The 12,793-nt window shown below is 51.9% G+C and overlaps 1 protein-coding gene across 1 annotated transcript in view; it reads left to right on the top strand.

Moving 5' to 3' along the window:
* The window catches only part of DRC3 (dynein regulatory complex subunit 3), a 34,951-nt gene extending 23,303 nt beyond the window's left edge, over window positions 1-11,648 (top strand). Inside the window, exons 9-13 of the mRNA XM_069483218.1 lie at window positions 2,307-2,438; window positions 4,131-4,201; window positions 5,732-5,855; window positions 11,033-11,164; window positions 11,535-11,648. Of these exons, the coding sequence (XP_069339319.1) occupies window positions 2,307-2,438; window positions 4,131-4,201; window positions 5,732-5,855; window positions 11,033-11,164; window positions 11,535-11,648 (573 nt within the window). The remainder of the gene's footprint in view (window positions 1-2,306; window positions 2,439-4,130; window positions 4,202-5,731; window positions 5,856-11,032; window positions 11,165-11,534) is intronic.
* The last annotated feature ends 1,145 nt before the right edge of the window (window positions 11,649-12,793 follow it).

Here is a 12,793-nt window from a genome sequence, read left to right on the forward strand (position 1 = left end):
TTGGAGAGTCTTCCAAAACGAAAGAGCTGCTTCATATTTGTTATAGCTATAAAATATCTCTTTTCATGGATGAACCTTAATTATTTAGCCAGTCCCTACTGATGGACAATTAAGTTTTTTTTCCAACCTTTTGCTCTTTCAGTGTTGCATTGAATAAGTAAGTGCAAGTTTGACCTGCAGGATGAAGTCCTAAAAGTAGCACTGTGCATTGGGACTTTTCATGGTTATTGGCCATCTGCACCCCACAGAGCCCGTTCTTCCCACAGCCCTGCCAGGCCAGTGTCACAAGCCTTCTCATGTTTGCAAATCTCATGCACCTTCGGTACGAGTTTAATTTCCCCAAGGTGGGTGAGCAGCATGTGTTCTACAGCCATTTGTATTTCTAGTTGTGAGAACTATTTGTTCTTATATTTTGCTCTTATTCATTTTTCTATTTGCTTTTTGTCTCTCTCTTTCGGTACATCTTTCTTTTTTAAAATATGATTACTTTGTAGGAGCTCTTTAAAGATTGAGATTAGCCCTATATCAGTGAAATGAGTTGCAGATATTTTTCCCATTTTGTTGTTTATTTTGCCACTTTGTCTGGCGTGCTTTTGCCATTCAGAATTCTAAAAAAAAAAAAAAAGAGAGAGAGAGAGAGATTTTGAGACAGGGTCTCACTATATCACCCAGGCTGGTCTCAAAGTCTTGATCTCAAGCAATCCTCCTGCCTTGGCCTCCCAAGTAGCACATGTACATTTTCTTATGTAGTAGAATTTATCAATCTTTTCCTCTGGTTGTACTTGAGAAAGACTTCTCCACTCTGAGATTATTTATTAAAAATCCCCCATGTTTTCTTCTAGCACTTTTATGGTTTTATTTTTTACATTTGAATCTTCATCAGGAATTTGTTTTCATGTAAGGCTTGAGGTAGAGATTGAGCCTGGTTTTTCTCCAGATGGGGTAGCCATTATTATGAATATCATTCACCCCACTGAATCATGCCATTACTCTGTCCTTCTTCGTGATAAATACCAAGTGTCAACAAAAACAAGCTGACGCTGCACCCAGTGTTGGTTGTGACCCCAGGCCCTTTGCTAGTGAACAGCTGGTACTCAGCGCCGTGCGTGGACCCCAGGCTGCTCTCCAGCCGGTAAGCACCTCTCATTCCACACCGTTCGGCATGTTCACCGCTGGCTTCCGCTTGCTCACCGGGGTTCTGTGCGGGTTCACCTGACTTCCTCAAAGACCGAAGCTGTCTTTCCTTTCCAGTGTCTCTCCCAACCTGTGCCTGTCACAGGCCTTTTACAGGAACCTCCATTAATCGCGCCTCGCCAGGCGCATCACATACCTGGCCTCTGCCCCCTAGACTTTGTGAAGCACAGACTCTTCTCCCCGTTTACAGTGATGACACCGAAGCCTAGAAAACGCAAGTGGCTCTCTCAAGGTCACCCTGCTAATACGTGACCCAGGCAGGATGCAAATGCAGGTCCACCTGACTCTGAAGTTATAGGGCAGGTAAAATTCTTCCTTTACCCTATTAGGGCCTCCAAGTGAGACCAGGAATTAGACTGACATAGGATAGACTAACAGGAGAAAAACATACAAATTTTGTTTAGTCATTTTCACATGTACATGGGAGCACTCACAAGAAAAGTGAAGACCCAAAGAAGCAGTTAGTGCCAAAAGCTTATACTAGATTGGACAAAGAGCAGTAAATTGTGAAAACATGACAAACCAAAGGGGTCTGGGCTCGGGCAATTAATTGTGGAGCTTGCCTAGGCAGATAAGGGTTAGTTGAACAAGGTTTGTACAGATTTCTCTCGGCCCTGACTCCCCGTCTCTGGTGATAAGAATGTCTTCCTTCCTCCTAGCACAGGGCGAGCGCCTTTTACATGGGAGTTTCATCTCCTGCTTTCAGGAAGAAAAGGGGAGGTCAGAGTGTCCTCTTTGCATCTGCTATTTTTAAGTGCCTAAAGTAGTGAACATTCCACAGCAGCATATTCTGGGGCTCCTTCCACCTGCCCAGCAGCCTCTAATAAAAACTGGAGCTAACAGGCATCGAGCACTTACCAGCGCTCACGGGGTTCTCTTACTGGTGTCGAGGTATGGGTTTGGGCTGTTATCATGCCCGCTGTATAGTCAAGGAGACTGAGGCATGGAGAGGGTGGGCAGCTTCTACAAGCTCACAGAGCTGGCCAATGGCAAAACTGAGACTTGCCGACTCCTGAGTCCAAGTTCTTACCCATAAAACCAAATTGCCACCTGCCACTAACTAACCATACTCAGTAGTTGATTATTGCTAAGGCACAGGCTTTTGTTTCCAGAGTTTAAGTGCCATTCGAGAAGAGACTGAGATGCCCAGCATTGAGAAGAAGATCATGGAGTGTGGCGAAGACATCACGGAGCTGTTCAATGTGCTCATGACGCTGGAGATGCAGCTGGTGGAGCAGCTGGAGGTGAGGCTGGGCGTGGGGTGCAAGTGCGCTGCGGCTGCAGGTCTGCGCTCGAGCCGCGGCCGTCCCGCGCTCCTCTGTGGGAAACCTCCAGTGCCACTCAGCGTGTCAGGCTGAAGCTTTCTTGCTCATCAGTCCTGTGTTTGCTTTTAACACATTTTAATAATTTAGATTAGAGAAGATTCTGGTGGAGAATGAGAAGTGAGCTCATTACTCTGGAATGTTTGCCGCATCGTGGGAGAGCCCAGACCCTCAGCAGGGAGGGGTGTTTGATTAGGCTGAAGGAACTGTTTGGGTGCTTGCAAGACAAAGTGGACCCCCACTTGGGGACCAAACAAAGGCTCCTCCGCATTGCAGCCTGTAGTTGCCACCCCTGGGCGATGCGAGGAGCCTGCGACTCAGCACTGAGTAGTGGAAATGAAAAGTGCTGCTGTCTCAAATTCATTCGGGGCCAGGGTGACTTGCGTGTTCACAAGGCATCAGAGGCCGGGAGTCTGAAGTGGCGTGATGAACTGAACCGCGTCGGCTGCCGCCGTGGCTGGGCCAAGAGATAGCGCCTAATCAATTCCTCACACGTCAAGTGACACCTCGGACATGGGATAGATTTCCCCATCACATCGCACGGCAGATGCTTGTTCCCCACTGGGGAAGCTGCAAGCGCTGCAGAAGCAGCCTGCAGCATGGGGCAGAGGGAGGCAGCAGCTCCCAGCGTTTTCAGGCAGGGAGATTGCTTTCCATCATCCAGACATTTCCCAGAACCCGGGCACTGTCATACTTGTATTACCAGCAGCCCAAAAGCTGCAAGGGCAGTGACACTTTTCAATGACCCTATTTTTATTTACTATAACAGCACTTACATACATTTGGAAAATGCACAGTGTGCTCGGCCTGCAGACAGTCCTCAGGCTCCTGTAGAACCGCTGCACCCTTGGCCCACCTTGCAGCCCCTGGAATTTATGGCAGACGGCGGGGGTGCTCCCAGAGTAGCAGGCCTCTCAGCTGCATCTTCCATTGCTCGCTCAATCCATACTGAGTCCCATCTAGGCCTTAGGTGCCTTGCTAAGCACCGGGCAACAACTAACGGTAGAGGCCTGGGGTAACAACCAGCTGTCAGGAGGGCCTTCTCGCTGCCAGGCACCTCGCAAATCATCTTGTGTGAAGTGATTCATTTAACCCCACCGCAGCTCTGTGAGACAGGTACTATGTGGGAAACCCATTTCACAAGTAAGGCGGTTGAGGCCCAGGGAGGTAAACTTTCCCACAGTTACACACAGTGGTGGAGCTGGGATATCCACCCAGGTAGTCTGGTTCTTGACAACTCACTTCACTGTTTTCCTGGGGTGGTGGGTGAATGCCACTGAGAAGCCCAAAGGAAGGGGGTTAGTTAGCTCTGTGTGTGTCTTGGGGATGAGGGCAGTAAGACCAGGATGGACAGGTGTTCCTGGGAGAAGGACGGGCACAGGCAAAGGTCCGGTGAAAGCACAAGACGTTCAGGTGGCGAGTGAGTTAACATGCTTGCAGAGCAACAGAGCTCTGTAGAGAGAGTTCCCAGACATCTGCCCAGGAAGGTCAAGGTGCGTGGTCTTTATCCTGAAGTTCAGTGATTAGAACAGGAGACCGCTAAGTGCTAAAGAGTACCTTTTGCTCTGATGCTGGGTGTCTTAATATGCATGTTAACTATGTTATCATTTCCAGGAGACTATAAACTTGTTCGAAAGGAACATCATCGACTTGGTGGGACTCTTTATCGAAAATGTCCAAAGCCTATATCCTTTCTTTGATGACTTCCCCATGGGGAGGTGCCACGGGGCCTTTGGGTTGTCCTGGCCTCTAAAGGAGCTAGGGGAGGGGCACCTGTATTTGTAACAAAAGGCAAGGAAGGGTGAAACTTCTCTGAACAGTAAGCAGAATACAAATAAGTGGGGTTCCCTCCCAGATGGCCATCTGCAGGGACCCCTCTGCCCTCCCACTGCCGCTGGTGCCCTGAACACACTGGCAGAGATAGTAAAAAGTCAGTGCTCTACAGTCATACTTTACTCTTTACCAGAAATACCTCCTCCCCGTTTGAGTTACAAAAAGATCTACACTTCCACCAAGATGATAAATCTGTCATAGGATCCTATTTAGTGGAAATCACCACCTGTGAAATTAGGGGAATGTAAAACCTCCAGTTTTTCACCAGGGAAAAGGCTCAGCTTCAAAGGATGCAGATTTGGCAACCACTTATAATGTTCAAAAGAATGTTCCATGGGGTCCAAGGGGGTTTCCCTTCCCTCAGAACAATCGGTCTTGTTACGATGGTTTGGAGTAGAGTCCTGGCGTGTTTGTTCTTACGTGGGTGAAGCTCATGGGGAGGTGATGCCCCAGAATCACCGCCTGTCCCTGTGCTGCAGACAAAACACCCTGGGGGTGAGGCACCGTCCACGTTGCAGACACTGACAATTGTGTATAATGAGCGGGTCAGGTTAAATGTTGGGGTTAGGAGCCGACATGTGGAGCATGACCAACCCTTCTGCCACCTGAGCTCAGGGCCCTGCCACGTGGGGGGCAAACTGCTGTGCCCCACCCAGAAGTGACTGCCTGGTCCTGCCCTCCTGGGACTCACAGTCCAGCAGGGAGACAGAAGTTATGTAGGTAACAAGTGGTATCAAAGGTACAGGGTGAGTAGCAGTTAACCCAGGGCGGGTGCCAGGAGCCTTCCTGAGGGAGGGTCCACTAAGTGAGGACCTGAGGGTGGCCAACCAGACCATGTACGGGGGTGGAGAGGACACTCCAGGCAGAGGAGGCAGCCGGTGCAAAGGCCCTGAGGACTGGCCGCAGAAGTCCAGTCCGGAGAGGAGGCCTTTAGGCCAAATTAGAGAGCGGGAGGCTTCCCGCAGCTTTGCGCAAAGCACATGGGCTCCCGACTGTCTACATCTTCGAGCTCGCTCTGGCTGCCGTGGGGAGCAAGGGCGAGGGTGCAGAGGCCAGCGGGCAGTCCACTGCGGTGTCCAGCGGGGAGGCCGTGGGGGTGGAGAGAAGTGGACGATGGAGGGACAGCCAGGCACCGAGGGTCCGTGATGACCAGGTGTAGGGACAGGCACGGGGGTGTTGGGATGGCTCCGGGGTCTAGTGCAGGTGGGTGGACGGCGGTGACGGCACTGATGCACCTCGGAGTTCGCCTTCAGCCCTGCAAGTCTGTTCCCCTGCAGCTGCAGTGGCCCCGGCCCTCGGCGTGCTTGTCCGAGGCCCCAGCCCGCGGTCAGGGATGCGCCGGTCTGCTCCGCCCCTGGCCTTTGCTTAACTCCCGGCTGCACGATGGCTCAGTGCCGGGACCTGGAGAACCACCACCACGAGAAGCTCCTGGAGATCTCCATCAACACCCTCGAGAAGAACGTCAAGGGCGAGCTCGACGACGACTTGCCTGACGACGTGCGCTCCGTGAGTGCGGCGGGTGGGGCGGGCGCGGCGGGGCGCGTGAGGCTTGTAGGAGTCCGACAGACTCGGTCCTGGCCCGCTCTGTGGCTCGAGTAAGACTGAAAACCTCCTGGAGCCTCAGTTTCCTCATATGCAAAAGGGGACAGTAACCTGCTTTGCAGAGTCGTTGTCAGATGAAATAGGCTAAAAAAATAAAGCACCAGGCTGGGCACCCTGTGGGGCCCAACTAGAGAGGAGCTCATGATAATTAGGTGGTTTCCCCTTTCCAAGGGGTTGGTTTCCAAAAGTTCAATTCTGTGGGGATTTCTGGCACTTTCTAAGAAAGGCAGTTACAAATAGGTCTGAGATTTCCCCCCAGGTCTTCTTCACTTTGGAGTCTCTGTGAAGTGCTACAGCAGGGCTGGAGACCCCGGCCCACCCCGCCAAGCCCGCCCCAGCACTATTTCTGATCCAGCGTGACGCCATCCCAGTTTCCACAAGCACATCCAGTGATGAATGGTCACACAGTCGGCAGGGTCACCCCGGGGCACCTGCCTCGTCCCTTGGGTCTGCACACTAAGAAGGCTCTCCAGGTCTTCTGCGTTGGGGCCCAGTAGCAGCGTGCGTGTGTCTCTGGGAAGGAGTGCAGGTGACGGAAGGGCCAGTCTTGACACCTTTATCGGGGCTGGCTTTCGCTCACGCATCATTCATCCCGCTGCCAGTTTCTCAGCTCCTCTCCACCTCCGTGCTACCACCGAGGCCAGCCACTGCTGTCCTTGCCCTGGACCACTCGCCTCTGTGCTGTTCTCGTACAGGCTGTCCTCCACACAGCAGCCAGAGCAGTCCTTGAAGACCCAAACCACATTATTTCACTTTTGCACAACACCCTCTAATGGCTTCCCATGACTCAGAGTACGTGTTCCCCCACAGTGCACAGACCTCACAACTGGGCCTGCGCACCTTGGCAACCGCCCCCCGACCCTCTGAGCTGTTCCCCAGTGTCCAGCTTGCTCCTCTCAGTTGATTTTCCATCTGGCACACGTGCTCTTCCCTCAGGTCCCCACATGCCTGGCTTGTCCTTGTCATTCAGATCTCAGTTCACATATCAGCTCCATGAGTCCTTCCCTCATCACCTTCCTGCAAAACCATTGTCTATTGCACACCCCATTTATCAGGTGAGAGTCTCATCACAATTGCAAACCACCTGGCTTATGTCAATTTGCTTTTGTGACTATTCACACTACATATAAGCTCACGAGGGAGGCAGGAAGGGCCTTTTCACCACCACCTACCTCCCCAGAGCCAGCAGCCGTATACAGAGTCCAGTGGAGACGCCAGGCTGTGTCTATGGAATGAGTGTGGGTGTCAGCCGCTGGGCTGAGTCCTGCAGGCACAGAGGACTAGCAGACCCCGACTCCCGCAGCCTCTGTCTTGGGGCTGAGATAGAAACCCAACACAGCAGCATGGCGGTAGGGCCACTGTGATGCCAGCCTTTCCTCCTTAAGCTGCTAAATTTGGCCAACTGCTATTGACCAGGTACAGGCAAATGCCACCTTTCCCAAGCCAGGAAGATAGGCTTCCCTGAGAGAGAGCCCACTCAAGAGTTTCCCAGACAGACCATCTTGGTGGGTGGAGTTCCCTCACGGCACAGCACCTGGGTCTGTGACACCCACCGGGCACAGGGCTGAAATATGCTCACTCCCTAATGACTGGGACACACAGGAAAGATGGGTCCCAGAGGCCCATGGCAGAGAAGCTGGCTGGGCTGGAGCGTCCGGTGGCCAGTCCTCCTTCATGCCTGGCTGGCTCTGTCTGGCGCCTCTGACACCCATTCCTGTGGCTCCAGGAACGCATCAGCACCTGCTGGCCATCGTGCCTAGTGATGAGAGCTCTGCTCACTGAGGGCTTGCCATGGCCCAGGCCGGATGATCACGCATGGTCGCATTTACTTCACCAAGGGACCCTGTGAAGGAGGTACTCTTGTTGTCTCCAGTTTACAGATAAGAACACTGGGTAAGACTGTGGCTTAGAGAAGTCAGGTAAACTGCTCACGGTGACAAACCCTGTGAGGACCAGAGTCTGGATTCAGACTCTGCTGCCAGATGCATAGCCTGGGCCACTGTCGCAGAGCCAGTGCTGCTCCCCTCACTGCAGGCTGCAGGTTGGTGGGCACTCTGGGTGTGCCCATGGCCCCAGGCTCTAGGCCATGGGGCGGAGCCTCTAAGCTAAGGCCTGGCTGCCTTGGCCTCGCTGGGAGTGCTGGTGTGCAGTACTGCCTTCAAGGCCTCAGAGGGGACAGCCACCCCTGCCCTCTGTAAGCCAGTTGGAGCCTCTGTCCCTTTGGGAATGTCCACATTTGCAGCAAGAGGTGTAATTAGGACCTTACACCATTGCCTGTCTCCTTACATTTAAGCAAAAAAACACGGCCTATTGTTCTCAGGAGGAAAAAGTATGCCCTGACTATAAGAAGTAATAATACCAACAAATAGCCGACATTGACTAGGGGCCTCCTGAGGGCCAGCCCTGTGAGAAGCAGTGGATACAAATTTGCTCTTTTAATCTTACATCAATATGGTAAAGTAGGTACTGTATGGTTCCCTTTTACAGACGAGGAAACTGAGGCGCAGAGATTACAGTAATCTGCCCAAGGATACGCAGCTAATAAATGGTAGAGTTGTGATTTGAACCCAGGCAGTTTGACTCAAAGCCTTTGACTAAACGTCTACTGAGCCTTTAGCAAGATGCGGGTGCTCAGAGGAGGGGCTAGGGCCTTGAGTGAAAAAAATCTGGCTTCTGTTACCTGATTATCCGTGAGCGTATCATACACCACGTTTGAGGTTATCTCTAAAACTCCTCTGGTTCCGTTGAGCGACTGTTATCAGCTCATGCCATACTGAGGCCAAATCTGTCCCATGTCCGTACTTTCAAGTCCTTCCAGCTTTGAGAGGAAAAGCAGAGTGTACACGCTGAGGAGAGGGCCTGGGGTGGCCGGGGAGGGAGGGCCTCGCAGCGCCGTTGGCAGGGAGAAGCCGGCAGGGAGGTCAGACATGCTGCCTGCGTGCTCTGAATATCCATGTGGGCGCCCAGCTGCAAGGGCAGGGCAGTGCTCAGGCCTAGACCGTGGGGAGGACCTTCGAGTCCCCAGAGAGTCTGCTCGAGTGACAGCGGTCTGACCCAGCCAGCAGTCCATGGATAGGGCAGCTGTGAGGAGAGTCCAGCCAGCGCCAGGAGGCCCCCTTGGCATAAGCCAAGTTGCTCCTTTGTCTATGGCGGAGGGGGCCACTGGGTCATTCTCTGGTGCAGTGGTCCTGGGGAGGGGCACCAGCTGTGCCACTCTTAGAAGTCACTTTGAAACAAATGTGTCTTCACAGCATTGAGGACCAAAGAACAGGCTGGGACAGCCCAGGGAGCCAGGAGCAGCTGTTGCTCCTCACAAGTTGTATGCAGCCGCTGCCTCTACCCTAGTGCTTTCAACCTGCAGAAACTGGAGGCGGATCCGGAATATTCTACCTGAAAATTCCTGTGTACTTATTGTAAGAGGGAAAATTAAGGGAGCTGCCACTCTAGGCCACCTGAAGTCCAGAAACAACTTGCAACTTCCATTTTAAATAATTTCTTTAAACCAGATTCCTTTTGTTTGTATTTTACAAATACCACATAGTTTTTCATAACCAATTTTAGTCTCAGATGTTTCTAAGCAGACTTCAGTTTCTGTTGTCCTCAGCTTCCAAAGCTGCTTTCCATATATTCAAACTCTGAGGGGGATGATTTCCCTGCCTGGCTTAAGCTATCAGCTACGACCCACATTTGAGAACGAAGGATGAGAACCTTTTCACACCGGGTTGATGTTGTGATTGTAGCTATTTCTAAAGTAACTGGGACACCCACTGCTGAGTGTGCTGCTCAGGCTCATGGAGAGCAGGTCTTGCACATCTGTGAGCCATTCCCAGAGCCCGGCCTGCGACCTTGCGTGTGCGGAGAAAGAACTTAATAACTTCTTGTCATTTCTTCCATGTGACTATACTAATTGGTCCCCCAGATACCCTGTTCCCCACATGAGCTAACTTGGCTTTTCCCACAAGGGATTCTGTGGAAAACCAGCATCCCACAAGACGTTAACAAGCATTACTCTGAGAAGAAGTCTGTGGCCAAATAAGTTGGAAGACCAAGAGAGACAAAGTTAAAAAGGTTTACTTTCCACAGGACTTGGCAGCACCTTCAGAATACTTTGTGTGGCCTGTGCGTCTTCAGGAGAGGCCTAAGGGGTACTGACTTTCCCAAATGTATTTAACCAAACAGTACTCTTTTTGCAGAAATATTAACATCTCAAGGTTCCACAGAACATATTTTGGAAACCATTAAGTTAACTGCTACTATAGGAAAGAAAAAAAAAACAACCCACGTATACATTCCACTTGCAGTCCTCTCTACAATATGGAGAATTTAGGTCCCTTGCTGTCCTTGGTATTACAAAGTATGATACCGCTGCTTCAAGGTGGAAGCAACTGCTTACCGCGTGCTTCAGTGGCCTCCCCTGCTCTGGGAATGACTCCACTCAATTTTCAACCATTCCAGCACACAACGGCCACAGTGTCAACACCTACAACAGACCGGCCTATTAGAGGATCATTGTTTTTAACAGCTTTTTACAAGGCAGCAAATAAGGTCAGGAACAAGAGAAGGCAGGAGACCCCAAAGAGGATCGAAGGTTTGATCTGGTTGACGTGAAAGGCAGTAGAGTCTACTATGTGGTGAACACCATCGGTTTGCAGGGGCCACTGTCCTCAGAGCAGCCCCCAGACCCTTGGGCAGCCTCACGTTTCCCGCTCAGCTGGCAGAAGTTTGGGGCAAGTCAGATGGGAAAGCAGCTGAGAGAGAAGCATGGTGAGAACAGACGTCCTGAGCGAGGACACCCCTGGGCAGCCGTCACCTTCTCCCTGGAGCTAACATGCTCCTGATAAGGAACGCAAGGATGCCGGTTGGCCCTTTCCCCATAAAACCTGCCAGCACTCGGGTCGGGGAAGTGGTTGTCACCTGAAGATGAGCTGGCATAAGTGCACCGGTAGAAAGGTGGGCTCTCCACTGGGCATGTGGCCAGCACAGCCAGGGGACTCCCAGGTGTTCCTTTTCTAGTTAGCTCTGACTTTGTCCTCAGAGTGTAAGGACATGCATGATCTCATCTGATCCCTCTCACTCACCAGCTTTTTGTCGACAAAGATACGACTATTAATGCTGTCGGGGCGTCACATGACATCCATCTCCTGAAGATTGACAATCGAGAAGACGAGCTGGTGACCAGGATCAACTCTTGGTGTACACACGTGGTGGACAAGGTGAGTAATGCTAACCCATCCTAGCAGGCCGTCCCGATTTTTCTAGCTACCAGCCAGAAAGAAGGTGGAAATCTTCCCTAGGTAGTGTGTAGTATTTTCAATACGGAATGAAGAAATAAAATTAAGGATTGTAGCATTCCACACTGAAGACTTAATGTTGCCGAGAGATTTTAAAACCCCTGTGCCTCCTCATTTCTCTAACTCCTACCTCAAATATGCGGAGATCAGCAGAACCCGGAGGGGCTCTGCAGTCAGTGCGGGATCACGCAGATCCCAAAGAACTATTTTCCTTTCCCTCATCCTGGACTTGGTAGCAGATGTTAACCAGGCATCTGATTTAAGGACGGTGGGCTTTGGTCTTGCCCCCCAGATTCACAGGGATGAGACCACGAGGAACCGCGAGCGAGTAAAGGAGATCAGTCAGTACATCGACCACATGCAGAGTGAACTAGACAACCTGGAGTTCGGCGACATCCTGGACTAGGTGCGTGCCAGTCCCAGGGTCCCTTCCAAAACACAGCACCAGGGCCAAGCAGGAGGAGGACGTGCACACACTTCATCGACAGCCTCAGGAGACAGTTACTGGGAATTTCTCAACCCACGACTCCCCTAACACCCTTCTTCCCCAACCCCTGGAAAAACTTACAAACGTAGAGAAAAATAAAGGACCCATGTCACCTTTCCCCTATTCTTTAAAAAAAATAAATAAATAAAAATTCATGTTCATGTATGAACAGGAGAAAGAGCAGGATGAACAGCAGGTCCTTGGCCCGTCTACAACAGCCACTCCCACGGGGGCTGGCAGTCAGCTAGACTCCCGGCCCTGGCATAACGTCAGACGTGGCCAGCGCCACTTCCTCTGGGGTGTGTGTCAGAGCGGGCAGCAGCTGTAGGCGAAGGGAGGCCGGCTCTCCTTGAGAGGAGCAGGGAAGCGGGAGAGGCTGTGGCTCCCGCCGCACTGCTGGGGGCTGGGCCCGCCCACCACGGCAGAGGCAGCGGCTCCCTTGGCCTGCGAGCTTCGCCAAAGGGACCTGAGGACCCTCCAGAAGCGAAGAGTGCAGGTTGGGCACCCCAGCTCCACGTCACCGCTGCAGCCTAGGCTTCATCTGTGACAGTGCCTCCTCAGAGTGACATCACGGGCTTCAGGGCCAGTATGTGGGAAGCGTGGAGGCAACTGGCATGCGGTCAGTGCCCTGGGAACAGGGGTGAGGCCACTTTGTTACTCAGGTGTACAGGGACACAGGGCTCGGGAAGCCTCACTCTCCCCACTGCCCTCTCACCGGACCTGGCACCAGGAAGCATTCCTGCCTCCCAGGACCGTGCAGGTGGCCGTGTCGGGGGGACTCGCAGGACCCCCGTGTGGAAGCCGAACAGACACATGCACATCAGGTGACCGCCAAGCCTGTTAGGGCATTTAACCCAGAAACAACTTTCTATTTTCAAGAGTAAATTATTTTTTCTAGAACAGTAGGAACAAAATAGAAACAACCAGCTTACACCAGGAAGGACTCACTTTCAAAGATTTTTTGATTAAAATCCAGCAAAAAAAAAAAAAAAAACAACAAGCCTTCAGGCTGAAGGCTGAAGAACACAGAGTTGTCTGTGGATGACATGGCTGCTTCCCCAGCG

Source organism: Eulemur rufifrons, chromosome 9 (assembly GCF_041146395.1).
Source record: "Eulemur rufifrons isolate Redbay chromosome 9, OSU_ERuf_1, whole genome shotgun sequence".
Lineage (NCBI taxonomy): Eukaryota > Metazoa > Chordata > Mammalia > Primates > Lemuridae > Eulemur > Eulemur rufifrons.